Source organism: Falco rusticolus, chromosome 3 (assembly GCF_015220075.1).
Source record: "Falco rusticolus isolate bFalRus1 chromosome 3, bFalRus1.pri, whole genome shotgun sequence".
In the NCBI taxonomy this organism is placed as follows: Eukaryota; Metazoa; Chordata; class Aves; order Falconiformes; family Falconidae; genus Falco; species Falco rusticolus.
In genome coordinates this window covers 109,029,682-109,052,469 of record NC_051189.1, presented here as the reverse complement: position 1 = coordinate 109,052,469, position 22,788 = coordinate 109,029,682, and the positions used below count along the sequence as shown (strand labels likewise).

At 57.5% G+C, this 22,788-nt stretch overlaps 2 protein-coding genes and 1 long non-coding RNA gene across 6 annotated transcripts in view; 1 reads left to right on the top strand and 2 right to left on the bottom strand.

Moving 5' to 3' along the window:
* The window catches only part of USP48 (ubiquitin specific peptidase 48), a 30,584-nt gene extending 19,641 nt beyond the window's left edge, over nucleotides 1–10,943 (bottom strand). For 2 of the 4 annotated variants that reach the window (XM_037379676.1, XM_037379677.1), the window contains exons 1-10: nucleotides 10,743–10,943; nucleotides 9,787–9,907; nucleotides 9,388–9,544; nucleotides 8,375–8,502; nucleotides 7,150–7,274; nucleotides 6,449–6,557; nucleotides 5,033–5,166; nucleotides 4,724–4,806; nucleotides 4,243–4,422; nucleotides 1,782–1,907 (exon numbers count right to left, since the gene is read on the bottom strand). In XM_037379676.1, coding sequence (XP_037235573.1) covers nucleotides 1,782–1,907; nucleotides 4,243–4,422; nucleotides 4,724–4,806; nucleotides 5,033–5,166; nucleotides 6,449–6,557; nucleotides 7,150–7,274; nucleotides 8,375–8,502; nucleotides 9,388–9,544; nucleotides 9,787–9,907; nucleotides 10,743–10,876 — 1,297 coding nt within the window. In that variant the 5' untranslated portion in view covers nucleotides 10,877–10,943. Of the gene's footprint in view, nucleotides 1–1,781; nucleotides 1,908–4,242; nucleotides 4,423–4,723; nucleotides 4,807–5,032; nucleotides 5,167–6,448; nucleotides 6,558–7,149; nucleotides 7,275–7,696; nucleotides 7,788–8,374; nucleotides 8,503–9,387; nucleotides 9,545–9,786; nucleotides 9,908–10,742 lie in introns of those variants that run through there. The other 2 variants (XM_037379678.1, XM_037379680.1) reach the window with 2 other exon arrangements.
* Nucleotides 23–14,010, top strand: LOC119144394. The gene is made up of 3 exons (XR_005103112.1): nucleotides 23–32; nucleotides 3,459–3,464; nucleotides 13,424–14,010. It is a non-coding gene; the product is annotated as an uncharacterized LOC119144394 (long non-coding RNA).
* The window catches only part of HSPG2 (heparan sulfate proteoglycan 2), a 38,844-nt gene continuing 27,827 nt past the window's right edge, over nucleotides 11,772–22,788 (bottom strand). The window contains exons 66-93 of the mRNA XM_037379716.1: nucleotides 22,618–22,752; nucleotides 22,101–22,282; nucleotides 21,837–22,029; nucleotides 21,567–21,746; nucleotides 20,602–20,862; nucleotides 20,332–20,527; nucleotides 20,148–20,245; nucleotides 19,168–19,434; nucleotides 18,981–19,093; nucleotides 18,750–18,897; nucleotides 18,552–18,668; nucleotides 18,184–18,268; nucleotides 17,952–18,096; nucleotides 17,767–17,866; nucleotides 17,572–17,681; nucleotides 17,388–17,496; nucleotides 17,214–17,312; nucleotides 16,461–16,682; nucleotides 15,537–15,769; nucleotides 15,266–15,443; nucleotides 14,346–14,468; nucleotides 14,211–14,264; nucleotides 14,030–14,105; nucleotides 13,245–13,323; nucleotides 13,084–13,154; nucleotides 12,925–13,008; nucleotides 12,744–12,847; nucleotides 11,772–12,216 (exon numbers count right to left, since the gene is read on the bottom strand). Of these exons, the coding sequence (XP_037235613.1) occupies nucleotides 12,053–12,216; nucleotides 12,744–12,847; nucleotides 12,925–13,008; nucleotides 13,084–13,154; nucleotides 13,245–13,323; nucleotides 14,030–14,105; nucleotides 14,211–14,264; nucleotides 14,346–14,468; nucleotides 15,266–15,443; nucleotides 15,537–15,769; nucleotides 16,461–16,682; nucleotides 17,214–17,312; nucleotides 17,388–17,496; nucleotides 17,572–17,681; nucleotides 17,767–17,866; nucleotides 17,952–18,096; nucleotides 18,184–18,268; nucleotides 18,552–18,668; nucleotides 18,750–18,897; nucleotides 18,981–19,093; nucleotides 19,168–19,434; nucleotides 20,148–20,245; nucleotides 20,332–20,527; nucleotides 20,602–20,862; nucleotides 21,567–21,746; nucleotides 21,837–22,029; nucleotides 22,101–22,282; nucleotides 22,618–22,752 (3,926 nt within the window). The 3' untranslated portion in view covers nucleotides 11,772–12,052. The remainder of the gene's footprint in view (nucleotides 12,217–12,743; nucleotides 12,848–12,924; nucleotides 13,009–13,083; nucleotides 13,155–13,244; nucleotides 13,324–14,029; nucleotides 14,106–14,210; nucleotides 14,265–14,345; nucleotides 14,469–15,265; nucleotides 15,444–15,536; nucleotides 15,770–16,460; nucleotides 16,683–17,213; nucleotides 17,313–17,387; nucleotides 17,497–17,571; nucleotides 17,682–17,766; nucleotides 17,867–17,951; nucleotides 18,097–18,183; nucleotides 18,269–18,551; nucleotides 18,669–18,749; nucleotides 18,898–18,980; nucleotides 19,094–19,167; nucleotides 19,435–20,147; nucleotides 20,246–20,331; nucleotides 20,528–20,601; nucleotides 20,863–21,566; nucleotides 21,747–21,836; nucleotides 22,030–22,100; nucleotides 22,283–22,617; nucleotides 22,753–22,788) is intronic.

Below are 22,788 nucleotides of genomic sequence, written 5' to 3'. Positions count from 1 at the left end.
CCAGCGCTGGCAGTTGTGCAAAGTGCAGTGGGGTTTGGTGAGAGGCTGCAGAGCCGAAGCACAGCAGGACGCTTTGCTGCTCGCTTCAGTCCCTCCCTGCTCTTCCTCTTGCTCCAGCCACTTCTCTGCCTCCCACCAAGAGCAGCTTCTCCGTGCTGCCAAGGACCCATCATTCCCAGAGGAGAAGGAAGAGCTTTTCACCCTACGGATACACCCCAAGCCTGTCCCGATGTGCAGCCCCGCAGGTACACGTGATCTCAGCGTGAAGGGTCAAGCACATTGCAAACCCAAGGGCAAAAAGCCCTCAGGAGATGTGAGATAAGCCGGGACAGATCCTGCTGTTGACGGAAAGGTGAGAGAAATGGGAATTTTTGCTGTTGTCGATGGAAAAAACCCAACCAAACCAAACCTCAGCAGGGGAAAGAAGAAGATAAAACACTTCCCTCGCAGGGCTGGTGTAAGGAAGGGGGAAAGCATTGCTTATCTGAAGCCTCTTCCTATTCAGCAGTATTTTGAAGAGCCAAAATATTTCCAGAAAGCTTAACACTTGTGCAGCCAGGGAGCACAATATCCACCTTGGGAGAACACACAGTATTAAAAAACAACCAGCTTGACCCCCTTGAGGTCAGAGCCAAGTTACGTCTCTCCACCGTCCCGGAAAAGCCGCTTTTAACAGCATCAAAGCAAAATGCCTCAAATTTACAGTTGCATGAAACCTCCCCGCAACCGCACAGCTCGACTGCTGCCCTTCGCTCCCTGTTCCCTGGCAGGCTTCCATGTGAAACAAAGGCAACCGCGGGGCTGCGCAGGAATTTGGAGCTGGGTGGAGAGGCTTTTGCCGAGTTATTGTTTTGGGCAGAGGGGTAGGAGGAAAAGGAGCGCAAGAGAGCTCAGGGAACAGACCGAAATTGCAGATCCGAGGCAGGAATTGTCACTAATTCCCAAAGCTGTGGGGTTCAGAGGGTGGGTTTTAGTGGTGGTGGGGCTGGAAAAGGATCGGCGCTGTTATTGGAGGGGGGAAAAGCTGTACAATTTACCCCCTTCACATCCAGATAACCTGAACGAACAGCAGAGGTCCAAAGGGGTTACCCACCTCCGCTGTCCCCGCTTTGCAGAAGAGTAGAGAAGGTGGAACACACCTCCATCCCCATCAGCACCAGGGGCCTAATTAATATTTCCAATCAAGTAGCACGCAAATGCGAAGCATCATTAAATCCACAGGCCAAACCTACAGGGATTTCTGCCACCCCCAGCAATTCTAAAGCAAGACACGAGCACGCTCGTACAAAACTCCTGTTAAGGGCTTGCATCCTCTTATTTCCATGCCATTTGTTCTCAATATGGCAAAGATTAAGCACTCGCAGAAGAAACCTGACATTTGTCAGGATTATTCACCTCCAGCACAGTACATGCACTGCCGATGACATTTAACCACGCTGTTCTTCGCCTTCAGGAACCCGAGCGGTTCCTGTGGGATGCCAGCTGTGAATCCCAACGCTCCCGCTGCCGCACGTGGCTCCCAGCGGGATGACCTCCTCCTAACGCCTCCCCACCTTGTCTTGCTGGTTAAGTTATTGAGGTCTGAGGGCACAGGGGGCAGATGATCAGGCTGATATTATTTAAGCGCTAGGAAAGCCCAGGGGTTTCACTGATTGTGACACCGAGTGGCACCTTTGGGGACAGTGGTCACAAAAGGGGCTCTGAGCAAGACCCTGACTCCTGGCCTGCCTGGAGCATCACCAGACGAGATGGGGAGGCCAAGAGAGTCAAAGCTCACTCACCTGGTACTTCGATTGTCAGAGACTTCTCCCGGGTTTGCAGCCTGTATACCAGCATGTAAGCATTGCGCGAGCAGTGAGTCCCTTTCCCACACTTAGGTTTACGAGTCTGGGATTTAGAAGGCTCCGCTGTGGTACAGAAGGCAAAACACAATAAACACACAAGCTCGCTTACTGATTCTTCGTTAACGGGACAAGTTTGCCACCTAGCCAGCTTCCCTCTCCCCGCTGTGCTCTGCCAGGCCTCTTTTTGCCAAGCACTGGGCTTGGCATGAGCCAAAATTGCATCCCAAAGAAAGGCCCAAATCCCTCCAGCATTTCTGGAGGCAGGGTAGTTCAAAGGGACTAAAATTAGGAGCCTGTTCTGAACTGCCCTTCTACAAAAGCCTTTCTTCTCTCCCCAGTTAAACCTCAGCAACTCTTGTAAAAACATCCTTTCTCCCCAGTGACTCTTGTTCTGGTGTCCTGATACCAAAGAACAGAGTCAAATCCTCAGAGAAAAGAATCTTATTTACAGGTGATCGTGTATGTGAAAAAACACGTCCTTCTGTTAGGCAACAAAGCTTTTTGGGAGCAAACACCCACGGAAACGGTTATTACAGCGCAGCTGGTGGTGCGATGTAAACTCCTGTTGCAAGAGCTGCCGTTTCCAGCAGACTGTCAGGCAAGGAAAAAACAATCTATAGCTGCAACTGCAAAAATCAACCACTTTTTTTTACTTTAAACGTGTAAAGAGACAATCCTCCACAGGTCAAACAGAACACTGAAATGTTAAGAAGGGCCTGTCTCTCCCAAATTCTGAAAAAATTCACATGCCTCTCCCACCACACCATCCAGGGGACTTCCTAGACGCTCTTTATTTGCATTTTCTCCAAATATTTTCTAAATTGTTCCCATCTGCGCAGCCAGGCCACAGGACTCTCTCCCTGCAGCAGACCTCTGCTTTACGTTACTGACCTTCTCCTGCCGTTGCACGCGTTTGTAACAAAGAAGGGTCTCAGTTTGCCTTGGAGCAGGCAAATAACATCAGTGCTTGATAAAAAATATTAAGGCTTCCAGCCTACAGGGGCTTCTAAACATGCTTTACTTCTATGCTTCAAGCAGCTTTGTGTTTCAGCAAGAATACTTACTTGCGGTTAAGTGTAAACCTTTACAAGATCGAGGCCACAGTGGTTTATTTGCATCTTATTTTGCTACGCTGGGTAGCTTGGCAAGTTAGAGAGAAAGGCTGAGAAGCTCTTATTTCCTTTCGGGGCTTATTTTTCTCTCTCACACCACTAGATGTCTAGCCAGCTTCACAATTTGTTTGGAAGCAAGTGGTAGTCAAACATTAACAGGATGACAAAGCTGCTCCGATGGCAGCCAGCTTTTCTGTCTGTCGTGATGAAATGCAAGGTGTTTACTAGCAAGAGAGCTGCAAATAAAGTGGCGTCACGCAGATGTGTGCACGGAAGGGAACGGGAGAGGGAGGCTAATTCCCCGTGCCTGCGTGAGGGCATGCTCAGGCTGACATGGCTTTACAACAAACTAAGGGAGCAAATAAACCTGAGGGTGTCTTTTCGTTAAACTCTCGCTTAAGGACGTTCAAAGAACGGCAACATTTCATAAAGTCCAATTGCAGCAAAGCACGAGCGTCCTGGTGGGCCAGTGTTTCTGTGAACGCACTGTTTGCACTGGAAGTGAAATGTCTGGCGTTAACTTCCCCATTTCCCAATCCTGCAACGCATCCTGTGCTAAGGAACACTGGGCAACTGCAAATCCGTGCACTCCAAATACCAATTTAACGCTGAACTGTTCCTATAGATCAACTGCAGACTGAAACCCCCCCCAGGTACAGCCTCAGCCCAACCCCTCCAAGACATCAGGACCCTGTCCCGTCCAGGGAACGTGGTTATCAGGGCAGCACCAGGACACGGGCACGAGATGAGCCGACAACGGTAGAACAGAAGAGCGCAAAGAAGAAGTAAAAAATGCAAAGAAAAAGGCAGTTTTGGTTTCCAAGCCCTTATACAGATCAAGATTTTTTTACGGAGACTCTTTACTGTCTCCAAGTAAAACACCTCAGTGGAAATAAAAACATAATGTGCTAAGGAAACTGAAAATAATCTTGTTATCTGTTCCTAACCCTCCTTTTGCACAGCGGCCAAGGAAGCGACAACTTGTCTGTTTCATCCCGATAGGCGACTGCTGCCCAAGTTATCAGCATCTTATCTGCCATGTGGCAGGCAAGAGAAATACTAGAGGAACTGATCACGAGGTGTGTGTAAACACTCACACAGGGCTGAAAAGAAGAAAATCTGGCTGCAATTAACAGAATTGCTGTTTCACACATTACTCCTAAGATGCGACAGCACGCGTAGGAGAACTTTTGTTTTAAGAGTAACAGGGCCTCCACGTATTCAGCCTCCGTGTTTTTGGTGAAAAGAGTTATTTTAAAAGGGCACTCACAACTCAAAGGTTTTACCTAGATCTTCCTCAATCCCCAACTGCAGTTTCTTCCCCTCCATCTTTTCGATGTCTTCGTCGTTAAACTTGTACCACTCGCCCGTCTGTGGATCCTTCACGTGGGCGATGTAGTGCCCGGAATAGGCGCTCACACCGCGGTGTATAAGGACAGCACTAAGTTCATACACGTAAACGCCGTCTGGAAGGAAAGCAGCAATTATACAGCGCTCTGGCTGGAACAGCAGAGATCTTTTCTTTCCTAGTGCTTCATGTTTTTGTAAGGCAGCAGACAAAGACTGCCCTTGAACTTGCATCTTTCCAAGTCCTTGCTAAGTAGGTTGTGACTTCCACAACCCACTTAGCGAGGCAGTTACTTGAAACGCAGGCTTCAAACAACTCCTGACAGATTTTTCCTTCAAAAAGGGGATTCAGAGGAGATCTCTGCTCGTCTGCTGAGAGGCAGTAGGTAAAGCTGATGGAACACAGCGCACAAAACTCACTTTTTTGTTCCATAAAAGGCTCCATGTCAAGCAGCTCGGAGAAGCCAATATAGGTGTTCAGCTTTTTCTTATGGCCAGTTTGTCTGTGGGGAGGCAAAGCTTCAGCTCAGGGGACAGCAATAACAGTTCACATCTCAAAAGAACTCCCCTTGAAACCCACCGAGCATTCCCAGAGAAGCTCACGCACGCGCTTGATCCTCAGTCTCTTAAATTAACGCAGAAAGAGCAAAGCAGATGACTCCCCAAAGAGCTTCCTTGCAACCCATGCTGCTCCTGCCTTACCAGCACACGTGCCAGCGAGAGCCTTACCTGTCAAACACGAAACGCATCAGCTGCAGGTTGAGTGTGCAGGGAAGACTTAGCAGCCTGATCTTCCTCGTGGCGTTCTGCTTACTCTGACAAGTTTCACAAAAATAACGATTGTCCCCTTCTAATTTTTCTTCCTGAGTGGGGAGGGGAGGCAGAAAGAAAGGTCTTGAGAACCGAAAAAAAGTGAAGCAGTCCAAGCTACGCAACAGCTGGGGACTGAAAAGTACAGAAGTTGTTTTAACCATTTAATTCTCTACCCAACTACCTTCCAAAATAATCTCTTGGTTAAAAATGCGTGCTAATAAAAGCACTTTACAGCACGGTCACAGTAGGCTGCTCTCACTTTAAGGGAGACTGTAGACTGAATCAAGCGTTATTCCTAGTTCTCAGGTTGCTTACAAGACCATCAGGTTTGCTCCCTGCTTGACTGAGTTGGTTAATACCAATGAGGGCTATGGCAAAAGAAAATAATTAAGTCGCCTTTTTATGAGTTCACATGGACCGGGTTAATGTAAAACCACATTTTAGCCTGGAAACTACAATCCCCTTGTGCTCAGCCACGCAAACATCACCTCTAAGAGCCACTGCCTCTGCCTAAGTAGATCCAAAGGCATGATTCAGCCAGAGAACGCCAGCTGCCCTAAACAAGGTCAGCAGGCTGTTTCATTTGAAGGAGGAGCAGACAAACTTGAAGTTCACCATTTCAGGATTTTAATGCGCATACACCAACCAGTCTTTTTTCATAGCAGACCTTCCCCAAGCTGAGCAACCGGTTTGCTAAGCGCATCAGCAAAGCCACTGCCCAACAGCCAGACAGCTCAGGTACAGGGTCACGTTTCAGGTTAGTTCTGTCCCAAATATTTGTCGTTGAATCCACATCTTGAACCTTTCACGTGCCATATCTTAACTTAAGATCTAGGCAAATTTTCAAGTAGAATTAAGAGCACTTGCAGCTGTTCCGGCAGCAGCTATTCCCGGGGTCCTCCCTAGTATTTTTGAGAGCACATTTTAGAGCAGGGAATGTCTCCTGTTGCTATGCAGATGACTACCGATATAGAAAACACAAAAAGCAGCCATTCTCCCGGTGCTATCCATGACAAAGCACACAGGGAGTTTTTGTCAGACTTTGGAGATGTTTTCCCAACTTTGCTGGAAAAGTATTTTAACTAAACACGGGACTTTCAAGTGCTTTTTTAACTAAACAGGCGACTTTCAAGTGCTTTTTAAGGCTGTAACATGCGCATGTACTAATTCTCGTCCAAGTCTGCAGAAAAAAAACATTTCCTTTTAGATGCATCTTACTGAGAAGACTTAAGTTGCTTTGCTCCGATACCGACCTCAAAGGCTGTTAATTGAAGGAAGGAATTAAAATATCTTGCTAAGAATAGCAGGACTCGAAAAACAATAAGCTCGTACCTTAAGAAATTCCGTTATACAGTCTGTCAGCTGCTTATGCCCTTGGATGTTTAATTCCAGCTCATAAAATTTAGACACGAGTTTGGACTCCCTGCCACACTGGTTGCAGCTAAGATTAAAAAAAAGAAAGGAAAAAAAAAAAAAAAAGACAAAACCGCATGAGGACAGTTCACTGGTTCATGTGTCTGAACTCCCCAACCACTAGTAAAATACTCTTTGAGTGATAAAAGCAGGAGAAGTCAAAATTAGTGTGATTCACACCCCTAAACAACAAAACCTCTGCAAGAAGGTGTAAGCAGATCATAGCATCCACCAGGAAAAAACAGAACACCTGCTTACAACTTGCATACACCATTTTATATCATTTTGGAGGCAAAATCCACAGCTCCCAGAACACAGGAATAAAAATACAACACGTGAGTACACAGTTTTCTATCTGCGAGATTTTACGTCCCATTAATTCACTTGCACGTTTAATTAGTAAATTTTCATTAAAGGATTAAAAGCGTCTGGAGAACCACACCACCACCACCACATGCACAGAATCAGGAAACCTGAAAGCTAAAAACCTCTTACAAAATGTTTCAGCAGAAGCTTACCTGCCCGCTCCGGCTGTTAGGAGGGATCTTTCCCCCGCCTCACATTCTTGTAAAAGGTTTAAATATTTACAGAAAGGTTCTTCCTGAAGACCAGATACTTACACCGTGACGTAGGCGTACTCTCCACAGAACTGCTTTTGCACTATGTTTCGAACATCTGGGTTTTTTTGTTTGGATAAAGTATCTTCCAGCAGTGACATGAACAGCTTTGAAAACTCCTGGGCGTCCTAGAAGTGAAAGCCAAGTCCGTTAACAATATGCGGCAGCACAAAGCCCAATCACAACCTTGTCGCTAATTTACTGCAAATTACCCGGAGCCCTCACACAGGCTACATAGAGGCTTCGGTCGTGCACTGAATAGAAAAAAAGACCAGTCGAGAGAACTAAAGAAAAAGAGGAATTTGCCTAAAAGGAGTGCGAGGCCCCCAGCGTGACACCACGGCGTGAGCAAACCTGGCTCCCAGCCAGCCGCGCCGGGTGGTTTGACTTCTGCCCCACTCCTTGCAGGGCTCTGGAATTTAAAAAAAAAAAACAAAACAAAAACACTCCTGCAGGGCTTTCTATCCCCTTAATGCTTGTTTTTCAAAGCTGAGCACGCAATACGAGCTGTCCCCACTTGCCTTATAGGCAAAAAGAAAAATAAACCCACCCCAAACATGAGAAGCTGGCCTGTGGATTCATCCCCTCCTGCAAGGCTCGGGAGCCTCCCCACACCCATCTCAGCGCCTTCCTCTCCCAAAACCAAGCAGGCTTTGGCCTCTCCCAGCTGTCCTTCAGGATCACCGGTCAGTAGCGACCGCTTCCTTCCCCTCCCAGAGCCTCCCAAGGAAACGCGTGCTGGCGCTCAGGCTCCTCTTCCCACGATCTCCCTTACTTCTCCAAGCGGACTTTTTTCAAGCCGTGCCCTGCTCCTGAGCTCTCTTCAGTTCCACCTCTGCAAGACCCCGCTGCGGCACTCACGCCTCTCTAACCGTGCTTTCTCCACCCCACACCCTTGCCCTGGATGGTGACTGGCTCTTGGTGACCCAACCAAGTATCTTCTCATCATGCAAGAGCACTTCAACCCCTGCTGGACTACCCGCCTGGGAGAAGCAGCCCACCAAACACCTGCGAAAGGACCCTCAGGGCTCGACTAAGTGCTAACAACACTCCCAGTCCCCATCCCATCACTCCCAGTCCCCATCCCATCGCTTCCCGGGCTCCCCCTGACCTCCCATACCAATGGGAAGAGCCTGGAGCACCACTTCTCCTGTTGTGTTTGTACTGTGCAGCAGAACCTGGCTCTCGGAAGGTAATTAATTACTCAAGGGCCGTGCCTCAAACCTACCTGCTGCTGCCCGGTATCCAAGCCCAGTGCTTTGACAAATCCAGAGGGATCAATGTATCGCCTTTTGCTGTTCTGCAGCAAGGCAAACAAGTACTGGAGGTGCTCGCAAATGGTCTGAGGCTCATAGTCTATTAAAACAAGTTGCACAAATTACAGTAAGTAATTCAAGGCAAGAGATAACTGTTCCAAGTAATTTGCTTGTTCTTTCTTTCTAAGAGTAAATTTAACGATCAGAAGTGATGTTTTTTAAAAGTCATTTCAAGTTATCATAAGAACCAAAGTGGTTCAAGTCACTGATGGCTTGAAATCCCAGTGCAAGCCAAATATCACAGAATTATTTAAGTTGGAAAAGACCTAAAGATCATCGAGTCCAACTGTAAGTGTCCCACAGTGCCTAGCACGAGCTGCAAGTGAAGAATTCAAGCAGAACGCACCGACTGCCACATAGCAATAGCGTCTTATTTACCTTAAGTAGCGAGACATCATTTAAAAATCCCATAAAAATTGGAACAGAAGAAATCGGGCAGCTGCCCTGACCCAGAGCACACCTATAGCACCATACCGTACATAAAGGTACGTCAGCCGGGGCCACTGCCCACTGTGCAGCCAGGAGTCTCATTCCTACTGGGCACCTAAACTTTTGCCCTCCCACGGGATGAGTGCGGCTCCGCAATAACGCAGATCGGTCCCAACCCATGTGCTTCCACCCCCCAGCACCATCATTAAGCTGAGAATGCTTTGGAAAGCAGCCTGGCAAGGAACGAACACGAATCAGATTTTTGAATCTGATCAGAACATTCTGATTTAAGAAATAACTCAGATAAAGGTTAGTTTGTTCCCCAAGGCCGGATGATAAACTCAAAAACAATGGCGAAGAGATGGGATAAGCAGGCTGTAGCTTCTCCCCTCAATTCTCCTGATAAACACTATCCCGAAGCGGACGCCAACGTGTAAAAATTTAGGAGAAAATGAGCAAAACCACTCCTGCTCGCAGCAGATGACTTTCCACCCACCTTTGTCCTTCGGGATGCCCTCTCCAGTCGCGTACTCGCTGCAGGTGCTGGGACACAAGTAGAGGGCTTGCCGGAGTTCCAAGTTAAGAAACCACATCTGCAAGAAAGTGTTCACGTAGCACGTGGCGCCGAGGTTCGTTAAGCCCACAAATGCGTTCTGGTGTAAGAGAGAAAGTAACAGTTGTCACTTGTCACTGTGGAGGAGCAAGCAGAAATCCAGCAGCTGGGGCGGCAATTTTACAGCTGTTTTTCAGGAAAACGCCGCTCCGGTACTGTACAAACAGCTGCATCCCAAACTCTCTGGCTACAAGGGGACACAAGGTGTCACCGCCCCTTGTCCCCATCTTCTCCTGGGGACCAGGAAGGGCAGGGGATGCTTTTGGGGGAGGGGAGAGCTACCTTCTTGCGGCGCTCGCAGTTGGGGTCGTCGATGTTGTGGAAGCTGTTCTCGTCTATCTCACCCAGCCAGACGTGCTCCCCGATGCCCACCAGGCAGTTGGGGTTCCCCCGGCAGTTCCTCCTGTAGAACCAGCACCCACCCCAACTGTCACCCTCACTGAAGGGATGCTCCCGTCCCCTGAGGGGGTGACCGTGGGGGACAAGGGCAGCAAGGGGGACGCTTAATGCTAAAAAAGAATGAACAGGGTGGGATGCAGGTCCCACACACACCGCAAAAACAGGGGTTATGGATGAACAAAGAGATAGAGAACTAGAGGGGAGGAAAAAAGGGGAATCCTAGGGAAGAGTACAGGACCTGGGGAACCAAGGAGGGAGGGGGGCCCCCACAACCCAGGGGGATCCCCAACATCTGGGGAGCCAGGCAGGGAGAGGGACCCCCACAGCTCAAGGGGGTCCCCTACATTTGGGGAGCCAGGCAGGGAGGGCCCCCCCGCCAATCCTGGTGGGATCCTCTATATCAGGGCAGCCAGGCAGGGAGAGAGACCCTCACAGCCCGGGGGGGGGGTACCCTATGTCTGGGGAGCCAGGCAGGGAGAGGGGGCCCTGGAACCCGGGGGGTGCCCTATATCCCGCCCACCCCAACCCCAGAGAATGAGGGTCCCAGAGAAGGGAATGGGGGGGGAGGGCTGTCCCCGCCGGCCCTCAGGACTCCAGGAAGGGCAGGGTGCTTCCCCAGCCCCCCGGGAGGGTGGAGGAACAGGGGGCGCCCCCCGCCCTGGGGGTGAGGCGCGCACAGGAGGGACCAGGCGAGGCCCCAGACCCGGGGGGAGCGGGGGAGGCCTGGGGTCCCCTGCGGCCCCGAGGGCCGGGGTAAGCGGCGGGGGGGGAGGCGGAGGGCCGCGCCGGGAGGACCGGGGGGGGAGGGTTCCGGGGGGGGGGGGGGGGGGGGGCGGTACCGGCAGGCGCCGCGCTGGCAGGGCTCCAGCCCGACGCGGTAGGCCGCTTCGATGTGCTCCTGCGCCACCGCCTCGGGCGGCACCGTCTCGGTCCAGCGCCACGCCGCCTTCTCCAGCTGCAGCCGCGGCGCCATCGCCGCCACCGCCCCAAGCTGCGGCCCGGGCCTGCTCCGGCCCCGGCCCGGCCTGGTCCCGCCCGGCCCCTCCTGCCGCTGCCGCCGCCGCCGCCGCCGCCAGGGCCTGTGACGCCACGCGCGCGCCGCGCTGCCGGGCGCGAGGCGCTGACGTTGCCGGGCTGCGACACGCGGCGCGCGAGGGGCGGGGCCTGCGGCGGGGCGGGGCCACCGGGGCGGAGCCACCGCCACCCCAGGGCCCCCGTCCCCCCATTCCACGCTGCACCCCCGCCGCACCCCCATTCCGTACCGCCCCGTACCCCCCTGCACCCCAACACCGTAACGCTCCCGCCCCGTACCCCCGCACTCCCAGACCATAATCCCCCGTAGCCCCATAGCCCGACCTGTACCCCCCTAGACCCGCACCCCCACACCCCACTCCCCAATACTATACACACCATACCTCTACCCCGCCATAACCCCCTACCCATACCCCCATACCATACATTCCATACTCCCCAATACTATAACCCCCATACCCCTACCCCCCATAACCCATACCATACATTCCATACCCCCCTGTACTATCCCCCCACAACCCCCCCATACCATACTCCCCAATACTATCCCCTCTCCATACCCCTACCCCCAATAACCCCCCCCTACTATACTTATCATACTCCCCAGTACTATCCCCCTATACCCTACGTTCCATACTCCCCAGTACTATCCCCCCCATACCATACTCCCCATACCCCCCAATACTATACCCCCCCATACCATGCATTCCATACTCCCTGGTACCATACCCCCCATACCATATGTTCCATACTCCCCAGTACTACACCCCCCCATACCACACGTTCCATACTACCCAGCCCCCCCACCCCCGGCGCACCCCCAGACACGCAGCCGCACTGGTTCTCTCTCCTTTAATAGCTGTCCCCGCGGGGGTCCCCGCCAGCACCCCGATTGTCCCTCGCGCCCCACCCCGCTGCCACCCTGGGGGGCATCCAGGCGGCCCGGCCACCCCGGCACAGCTTCGGGGTGCCGGTGGGGGGGGGTGTAAACATTTTTGGGGGTCCCGGCCCCCCCCCCGGAGTCTCCCCGGGGCAGCGAAGCACCGTTTCCTCCTGGCTTGGTTTTTTTGGAAAAGAGTAAAATTGGCCACAATCCCCCCAAAGAGGCTGGGGGGGGTTAGGAGGGGCAGGGGGGGGCGGGGGAGCCCCCCACCGCACCGTGCCGCAGGTCGATGGGGTGCCGGGGGGTGCCGGGGGGCGCCAGCGCCAGCCCCCGCAGGCAGCCGGTGATGCCCGAGGAGAACTTGCCGGCCGTCAGGCTGCGGGGGTCTGGGGCTCCGCCTGGGGGGGGGGGGGCACAGGGTGTGCGGGGGGTCCTGTGCCACCCGCCTCTGCCCAGCCCGTGTCACATCAGGTGTCCCCACCCCATGTCCATCACGTGTCCCGTCTCATGTGTATTTCATGTCCCACCCCGTGTCCCATCAGGTGTCCCATTCTATGTTCCATCAGGTCCCATCAGGTGTCCCATCACGTGTCCCATCCCATGTCCCACCCCATGTCACATCAGGCGTCCCATTCCATGTCCCACCCTGTGTCCTGTCCCATGGCCATCCTGTGTCCTATCCCATGTGTGCCCTGTCCCACCCCCTGTCCCACTCTATGTCCCACGATGCAGCCCATGTCCCATTCTGTGTCCCACCCTGTATCCAACCCTGTGTCCCATCAGATGTCTCGTTCCATGCCTCATGACACATCCCAACCCATGTCCCATCCCATGTCATGCCCTGTTCCATCCCACCCCATAGTCCCATCCCATGGCCCACCCATGGCCCCCCCTGTGCCCCCCCGTCCCCCAGGTGCCACCATACCCACGAAGATGCTGCCCTGGGTGTTGGCCATGATGTTGGCTCCTGGCGACTCCCCGCTCACCGGCTCTTCCCCATCCACTTGCAGCTGCCCGCGGCGGCCCTCCCTGCACGGCACCCATCAGCACCCACCCTGACCCCCATCCCGCCCCCCACCCCTCCCCCTGCCCCAACCCCCACCCACCTCGTCACCACCACGCGGTGCCACTCGCCATCGTTGATGGGGTCTTCAGAGATGATGGTGGCCTCGCCGCTGCCCAGCTGGTAGCTTCAAGGTGACATGGGATCAGCACCCTTGGGTGGCACAGGGCACCCTGAGGTGACACCGTGTCCCCCCACTCACCTGAACACCAGGTGCCCGTCCTTCAAGCCGAGGCCAATGAAGTCTTTGGCTTTGCCACCCTCGCCGGGCTCCTGTGGGTGCAGTGGGGCGGTGAGCGGGGTGGGGTGCACCCTGACCCCCACCCTCAGGGGGCTCAGCACCCTGGTCCCCTCCCCGCTCACCGCCCCGTGCCACAGCAGCAGCCCGTCGGCGCTGCCCGTCCGCAGCTCCAGCTCGATGCTCTCGGGCGCCTCGGGTGGGCTGCGAGGAGAGGGGGACGGCTTGGTGGGTGCAGCACCCCAGGATGGTGCAACGGCACGAGGGGTGCAGCACCCTGGGAAAGGTTCAGCACCCCAAGAAGGCTGCAATGGCCCAATGGGTGCAGCACCCCAGGGAGGGTGCCATGCTATAGGAAGGAAGGGTGCAGCACCCCAGGAAGGATGCAATGCTGCGACGGGTGCAACACCACGATGGGTGCAATGCTGCTGGAAGGGGTGCAATGGCATGATGGCTGCAACACGGTAGGAAGGGTGCAATGCTGCAGGAGGGGGTGCAGCACCTTATGAGGGTGTAATGGCATGGGAACAGGTGCAATGCTAGGGGAAGGCTGCAACGCTGCAATGGGCGCAATGCTAGGGGAAGGCTGCAACGCTGCAATGGGCGCAATGCTAGGGGAAGGCTGCAACGCTGCAATGGGCGCAATGCTAGGGGAAGGCTGCAACGCTGCAATGGGCGCAATGCTAGGGGAAGGCTGCAACGCTGCAATGGGTGCAATGATGGGAAGGCTGCAATGCTGCAATGGGTGCAATGCTATGGGAAGGGTGCAATGCTGAAATGGTGCAATGATGGGAAGGGTGCAACGCTGTGGTAGGTGCAGCCCATGGGAAGTGGTGCAACTCCCCAGGCAATGCCACGGGTGGGGGTGCAGCACCCTGCTCAGAGGGGCCCTGTCCCCAGTGTCGCTCACCCCCGGGGAAAGAGCTGCCCAGGCAGGGCAAGGTAGGAGCCGTCCTGGAAAGCGGCGCTGAACTGTCCTGGGGCATCTGGGGGGAAAGAGAGAGGGTGAGGGGGGGGGGCCACGCCCAGCTGCCACGCCCACAGCATCACTTTTGGGTGCAAGAAGGGGGAAAATGGGTGCAGGGACCTACCGCCACCCCCGCTGCCTTCCTGCCAGTCCTGCTCCAGCTCCACCAGTGCCAAGCCTGCAGGCAAAGGGAGGTTGGGGAGGGGGTGGCACATGCTTGCCCCCTCCCCCCCATGTCCCCAAGTATCCCCTGACTCACTGTGCTGGCAGTAAGGGCCAGTGTAGCCCTGTGGGCAGAGGCAGGCGTTGCCCTTGCAGGTGCCGCCGTGCAGGCAGGGGTTTCGGTGCAGGCAGCGGTCCTCCTCCTGCTCGCAGCGTGGCCCTGGGCACACAGAAGGGGACACCAGGTGACACAGGCAGCGGTGAGGGTGGTCAGATCCTCTCAGCTCACCTGCTGCACCGGGAGTTCCCCTTGCACACATGTGTGTGTGCAGGGTAAACATGCACATGAGGCGTGTGTGCACACAGCACGCACAGCAGCCACGCTGCACGCTCCTGCACACTGCGCATGCTCCTGCACACCATGCACGTGTGAAAACTATGCACACAGCATATGCATATGTATAAACGCACACATGGCAGATGCACACTCGTGCAAACTGCAGCCAGTGCATAGCACGCATGCCAACTGCACACAGCACACGTGCATGTGCAGCACATATGTAGTATGATCTCATACTGTGTGAACATGCAGCAAATGCACCCACTTGCAAAGTGTGCACACAGGTGTTCCCAGCACCCCTGCATGCACGCATCACACACGCCACTTGCAAAACACATGTGTGCACACAGTGCACAGCGCACACATCTGCAGCTCACATGCACGCACGGCAAACGCATGCACTGCACGCACACCCCCAGCACACATGTGCACACAGCAAACACATGCACCGCACACACACAGCACACATGTGCACACAAACGCATGCACACACAGCAAAGGCATGCACTGCACACACGCATGCCCAGCACACATGTGCACACAGCAAACTCATGCACCGCACACACACATGCCCAGCATGCCCAATACGCAGCACACTTGCACCCACAGTGCACACGCATGCTCTGCATGCATGCACATGCCAACTGCACGCGTGTGCGCCCCAGTGTGGGCCTCACCGCTGAAGCCGGGGGGGCAGAGGCAGCGGTAGGCAGGGGTGCCAGCCGGCAGGGGCAGGCAGCGGCCCCCGTGCAGGCAGGCAGCGTGCAGGCAGGGCGAGCGCTGCCCACACTGCCCCACGCCACGGCTCCGTAGGAAGCTGTATGACAAATCCACCTTCTTCCCATTGATGGAGACCTGGGGGGACACCGGGGAGGGGGGGATCAGCCCCCAGCCTCCCTCCCCCAGCGAGGGGACCTGGGCACTCAGGTTGGATTCAGGGGGTCTCACCTCTCCAATGCAGCCCCGGAAGGAGGTGTTGGTTGGGGGGCGCAGGGGGGGCTCGGTGCCCCCCAGGTAAAGGGGGGTGCGGAGGTTGAGACCTTGGCTCTTGCCGGGCGAGGAGCGTTTCACCGGGGCAGCGTCATCCACCACCAGCGTCCCATCCTTGTGCACCCGCTCGGCTGTCACCCGGTGCCAGTGGCCAAGTGTCACCGGCTCAGTGCTCCGGAGCACTGCTGGGCCTGGGGGGACAGGATGGTGGCATCACAAGGGGATGGGGGACACCAGGGATGCTTGGGGAGCAGAGAGGTGCCCTGGGTGATGCTGGGGGACCCCACTGATGCCTGGGGACACTGGCAGCATCTGGGACCAAAGGGATGCCAGGAGACCCTGGTGGTGTGACAGCGATGCTTGGGGATACTGGCAGTGCCTGGGAACATGGGTGATGCCAGGGGACCACAGTGACACCAAGGGACTCCCCACTGATGTCCGAGCACCCTGGTGACATCTGGGGACCCGGCTGGTGCCAGGGCAGGGACCCCAGTGCCATGATGCCAGGGGACCCAAGTGACACCAGAGGGACCCCAGTGGTGTCTGGGGACACAGCAGCACCTGAGGAGCCCAAGGAGGCCAAGGGGCCCTGGTGACACTTGGGGACCCCAGTGGTGCCAGAGGATCCTGGTGATGCTTGGGGACCCCAACAATGCCAAGGGATGCCAGTGACACTTGGGGACCCTAGTGATGCCAAGGGACCACAGTGATGCCAGGGATTCTTGGTGACACTTGGGGGCCCCAGTGGTGCCAGGGGACCCCAATGATGCCAGTAGATGCTGGGAATACCAGGTCACCCCACCTATACCCAGGGTCCTCGGTGCCACCAGCCCCCCTCCCCCCCCTCAGTGCCACCAGGACCCTGTCACCACGCCAGCCCACCTGAGCCCAGTTCATAGCGGAACTCGAGGTGGCCACCAGCCATGGTCAAGGCGACAAAGTCCTCAACGGGGGCGGCTTTGCCGGCGCTGAAGAGCAGGAGCCCGTCAGGTGCCAGCGGCAGGAACTCGGCTTCCACCCGCAGCTCGTGGTGGACGTTGGTGAGGGGTGGGTAGGAGACGAAGGCGCCCGCCTCACCGAAGGATGGCACGCTCACCGCCTCGCCTGCAGCACCCTCACATCAGCGCCCAGCCGTAGGACCCCAGCCTCCAGCCCCACTGTGAACATCTTCCCAGGGTGCTCCCCAGCCCTGTCGCCAGCATGGTCCCCAGGCCTGTGCCCATCTCCCCACTGTGGTCCTCAGCCTGTGTCCCCAGGGTGGTCCCCAATGACCCATCCCCATCGTGCCAATCTCCCTGGGGTGACACCCAATGGCCCATCTCCACCATGTCCATGACGCCCATCTCCCCAATGACCATCTCCCCAGATGGCACCTAATCTCCTGTCCCCATCACGCCCATGTCCCCAGGGCCGTCCCAGCCCCATGCCCATGTCCCTGGGGTGCTCCCCATCCTGCACCCATGTCCCCAGGGCAGACCCAGCCCTGTGCTCACCTCCCCACAGCAGTCCCCATCCCATGCCCATGTCCCCAAGGTGGTGCCAGCCCGATGTCCATCCCCCTGGGGTGCTGCCCATCCCACGCCCATGTCCCCAAGGTAGTGCCAGCCCTGTCACTGTGTCTCCAGCCATGCTCACCCTCGGTGCACCTCTCCCCAGCCTTGCCCAGGTGGCAGCGGCAGGTATAGCCCTGCCCGTCCGGCCGGTTGACGCAGGTGGCATCAGCCCCACATGCCTCTGTAGGGCGACAAGTCATGAGAACCCATCCAGGGAGGGACATTGGGGTGACATCCCCAGGGTACAGGCACCTACCTGGGTGACAATGCAAAGCCCGCGAGTACTCGCAGTTGCTGCCGGTGAAGCCAGGGGGACAGCGGCAGATGTAGGTGCCACTCTCGGCATCCTGGCACACGCCGCCATTCTAGAGGAGGTGACATGGGTGTCAGCGATAGGTGGGGATGTGTGGCGATGGGTGGGCATCAGCCCCCATCCTCACCTGGCACGGCTGGTCCTGGCAGGTGGGACAACTGGTGACACCGTGTGCTTGCAGGTCCATGTTCCCAAAAGCCACCTCCTCCCCTTGGATGCGGAGCTGGCGAACGCATCCTATGGAGGGATGGTGATGGGGTGGAGGGAGTGACAGGATGGCTCAGCCCCTCCACCCGGCGCCCTCCAAAAACCCGCCACTCACCCATAAATCCACGGCTGAGCCCTGTCTTAGCCACGGCACCAAAATCGGGGTACCCCCCCAGGTACAGCTCCTCGTTCAGATCCAGCCCTTGGAACTTCCCCTGCAGGCACAGGCAGGTGGGCACCACCTCCAGCACCCTGACCCCCACCCAATACACATCAACACACACCCCCCCAAAAAAATACCTGGGAAGTCCCATTAATGGGGGGGTGCCCATCCAGTGCCAGCGAACCCCTGGTGAGGTTGCGGAGCAGACGGACGGTGTGGTACTCGCCCAACCGCAGCGGCGTTGGATGCCGGATGGTGGCCATGCCCGAACCGGCGTCAAACCTTATTTTTGGGGGGTACAAGGGGTGTGGGTGGGTGCTGGCACCCATTTCTCCCCCCCTCCCCATAGCACCCACTGATGGGTCTCACCTAAATTCAGGGCGGCCGCCCACCAAACCAAAGGAGATGAAGTCGGCGCCGCTGGTTTTCCGCTGCCCGTTATAGAGGAGAAGCCCTGTGGGGTGGCAGTGGGTCAGGCAGGGTGGTCCCCACCTTGGGGAGGGGGTCACATACTGGGAGTCCCCAAAATACCCCCAGGATGGAGGAGAAACCCCCCATAAGGTGTATGTGGGTTCAGATGAATAGAGAATGGGAGCCAAAGGATGGAGAAGGGAGGACGGATGGAGGGATGGAAGGATGGAGGAATGGAGAGGGAAGGGAGGAGAAAACGATGGAGGGGATGTGGAAGGGACATGGAGGGGACACGGAGGGGACATGGGGCTCCCGTCAGTGCTCACCATCAGCAGCATCAGGTCGGAAGGTGATGACAATCTCGAACCTCTTGTAGGCATCCTTGATGGTGGGCAGGGGGAGGAAGGAGCGGGGCGTCTGCCCGAAATAGGGGACCAGGCGCTCTGCAGGGATGGCAGAGTCAGGAGGGGTGGGAGTACGTTCCCCCCCACGCTCCGTCCATCCATCTGTCCATCCATCCTCACCTCGGACCTTGAGGACATAGTAAGCAGTCTCCTGGCCGCGGTGGTTGGTGGCAGCACAGGCGTAGACGCCAGCATCCTCATGGTGCACGGCCGGCAGCGTCAAAACATTCCCCTCCACCCTGGCACCTGCCGGCAGCTCCCCCTCCAGCTGCGGCAGAGCAGGTTGGGGGTCAGTACCCATGGGGTGCCCCCCCGACCCTGCATCCCCATCCCTGCATCCCTCCACCTCACCTTGCTCCAGGTGATCTCCGGCACTGGGAAGCCAGATGCCAAGCAGGGCAAAACAGCCGCTGAACCCACTGAGACCTCCTTCACCTCCGGCTGCCCGGCGATTTGGGGGGCAGCTGGGGACACACGGAGGTATCACCACCCCGCGGTGACACCATGTGCGTCCCCAGCTCCGTGTGCCAATCCTCACCCTGAACATGGAGGATGACGTGGGACTGCACGGTGCCCACAGCATTGGTGGCGGTGCAACGGTACTGCCCAGCATCTGCCCGTTCTACCCGCTCGATGGTGAGGGTGCCGGCGCGGACCAGCACCCCGGGTCGGATATGGCCCCCCACTTTGCTCCAGGTGACGTGGGGACGGGGTTCACCCAAGCCCAGGCACTCCAGCTCCACCGCCATCCCCGCCAGCACCGTCTGCACCGCCGTCCGAATGTTGATCAGGGCCCTGGGGAGAGCTTGGGGGGGACAGTGGGGTTTTGGGGGCCCCCCCTGGCACAAGGAGGCATTGTGGTCGGGGGTGCCAACCAGAGGAGTGAGAGATGGGGAGAAACAGGGTGCTCGAGGGCATGGGGAGACCATTGGGGCGGCCATGGGTGCAGGGAGAGACTGGGGGTATCGGGGTGCTCATGGGCATGGGGAGAGATGGCGGGGTACCAGGGTGCTCTAAGGTTTGGGGAGAGATGGGGGATACCGAGGTGCCTGTGGGTGTGAGGAGAGATTGGAGGTGTCAGGGTGCCCACAAACCTGAGGAGAGGTGGGGGGTATTGGGGTGCCTGTGGGCATGGAGAGAGATTTGGATGGGCACTGGGAGAGATGGGAGGTACTAGGGTGCCCATCAATGTGAGAAGAAATAGGGGGCATGGGAGTGTATGGGGGGTGCAGTGAGTGATGGGGGGTGCCCGGGTGCCCATGGGTGTAGGGAAATGAGGGGTACCAGGGTGCCCATGGGCACTGGGAGAGATGGGGGGTAATAGGGTGCCCATCAATGTGAGAAGAAATAGGGGGTACGTGGGTGGATGTCGGGTGCCAGGATGCCCATGGGTGTAGGGAAATGTGGGGTACCAGGGTGCCCAAGGGCATGGGGGAGATGGGGGTACCGGGGTGCCAGTGTTGGTGGGGGACAGGTTGGGAGGTGCCGGCATTTCCCGGCACACGGGTGCATTCCTACCCTGGACGGTGAGGGTGGCCCTGTCCTCCACCTGCCTGCCCGGGGCGCTGGCCCGGCACACGTACACCCCCTGCGCCCCCCACGCCAGCTCCGGCATCCTGGGGGGACACAGCCGGGGTGTGGGGACACAACCGGGCTGTAGGACCCCAGGGGGGATCCCACTGCCCTGCCCCCCACTCCTTACCGCAGCACCCCATCCCGCACGCTGTGGCTGGAGGGCAGCTCCCCGCCATCCTTCAGCCACTCCAGACGTGCCCGGGGGTCCCCCGAGACGGTGCAGGCAAATTCGGCGGTGCTGCCCACCCCCTTGACGAGGCTCCCCGGCGTTATCCGTACCGTCAAGGGACCGCCGCCGGCATCACCACCATCACCAGCATCCCCTGGGCAAGACACAAAGCCCTGATGGTACCCGGCCTCCCCAGCGCGCACCGTCCCCGTTGCGGCGGGGGCTCACCGTGAACGGCCACGTGGGCGAAGCTCTCAGCAGTGCCAACGCGGTTGGTGACGAGGCAACGGTAGGTGCCAGCATCGGCGGGCAACACCGGGCTGATGCGGAGGAGGCCGGCACGGTGGATGGCGCGGGCCGAGAGGCTGCCATTGACCTTGTCCCAAGCATAGAGCAGCGGTGGGGTGCCATGGGCCAGGCATTGCACCTGCAGCGCATCACCGGCACGCACCGCGGTCTCCTCCGGCAGGCTGGTGGCGTACGGTGGTGCTGCGGGGACGGCCGGTACCGTCAGTGCCCAGCCACAGCCAGGATGGGGCAATGAACGGGTCAGCAGGGCAAGGAGGGCAGCGATAGGAAGGTGTGGGTGGGGATGGAGGTGGGCATGGGCTGGGCTGGACCAGAGACAGATCCACAAAGGATGGGATGGGATGGATGGATGGATGGAGGGGTGTGAGAGGAGGTGGAGAGATGGGTGTGAGCTGGGAGGGCTGAGTGATGGATGAAGCCACCAGGCAGGGGTGGATGGAGGAGTTTTAGAGGAGAGATGGGCATGTGCCAGGATGAAGGAGAAACAGATGGATCCATGAGGAAGAGATGGACGGAGGTGTGTGAAAGGAGATGGAGAGATGGGTGTGAGCTGGAATGGATGAGTGATGGACAGATCCGTGAATAGGGGATGGATGGAGGAGAGAGACAGGTGTGCACTGGGACGGGACAAGCAGACAGACACATCCATGGGAAGGGCTGGATGCCGGAGCTTGAGAGATGGAGAGCAGGAAGTGTCGGGATGGAGTGAGGATGGATCCACGAGGCAGGGCTCGATGGGTGGGAGCAGTGATGGAGATAGCCGCGTGCGGAGGAAGGACAGAGAGGAGCCAAGGATGGGTGATGGCAACATCGGGGGTGAAGGGAACAGTGCAGATGGCAGGAGGGGCCCAGGGGCACCCTGACACCCCCCACCCCGCCCTTACTCTCCACGTCGAGGGTGACGAAGACCTCGGCAAAGCCAGCGGGGCTGCTGGCGTTGCAGATGTACTGGCCCGAGTCCTGCTGCGCGGCGCGGGGGATGACCAGGCTGCCGTTCACCACCCGGTGCTGCCAGGGCAGGGGTGCCCGCAGCTTTGACCACTCGATCCGCGGTGCTGGCTCACCTACAGGCAACGCCGGTGCCCGTCACCGTGGTGTCAGGGTACCGCGGCACGACACCCCTCCTCTGCCACCAGCCTCCAGCCTCCCTGTACCTCTGGCTGTGCAGTGCAGCGTTGCGGTGTCCCCAGCCACCACAGTGACAGTGGATGGCGCGGTGACCTCAGGGGCCCCGGGGTGCGACTGCGCCGTCACCACGTGGACATCCACCCGGGCTTGTGCCGAACCCAGGGCGCTGTGTGCCGTGCAGACGTAGGTCCCGGCATGCTCCAGCTTGGCTGGTGAAAGCTGGGGAGGGGGGGACAGGGTGGGTTAGCGAGTACCAGGCACCCCCTGGCACCCCAGGGTGCCCTGCTCACCTGCAGGATGGCCTGGCTGTCCATGTGCAGCAGCGTTTGGTGCTCCACCTTCTGCCGGGAGCCCAGCCGGCTCCAGCGCACCAGCGGCCGGGGTTCGCCCCGGCCAAGGCACTCCAGGCTGAGGGATTTGCCCTCCTTCACTGTCACAGGGCCTGGTGGCATCACTGACACCGTGGGGGCACCTGGAGAAAGAGGAGAACATCAGCATGGGGCCAAGTAAGGATGTTGACATGGCCATGAGGACACCACCACCCTGAGGGCATGCGGAGCATGGGTAGGATGTCAGCATGGGCATGGGGATACCATCATCCCAGGGGCACCTGGAGGACATCAGCATGGTGACATGGACATCACCACTCCAGGAGCACCTGAAGCGTGGAGAGGACATGGGTATGGGGACACCATCACCCCAGGGGTATCTGGAGCACATGGAGGACATGGGGATGGGGACACCACCATACCAGGGACATCTGGAGCACATGGGAACAGGGACAGGGCCACCCTGGCCACCTCGCACCTTGCACCAGGAGGTTGACGACGCTGCTGGCGACGCCGAAGCGGTTGGAGGCCACACAGTGGTATGCACCCTGGTTGCCCACATGGGCGCCGGTGATGGAGATGACGGAGCCATTGGGGCTGATCTTCACATTGTCTGGGCAAGGAGGGGCCATCAGCACCAAGGCCATCC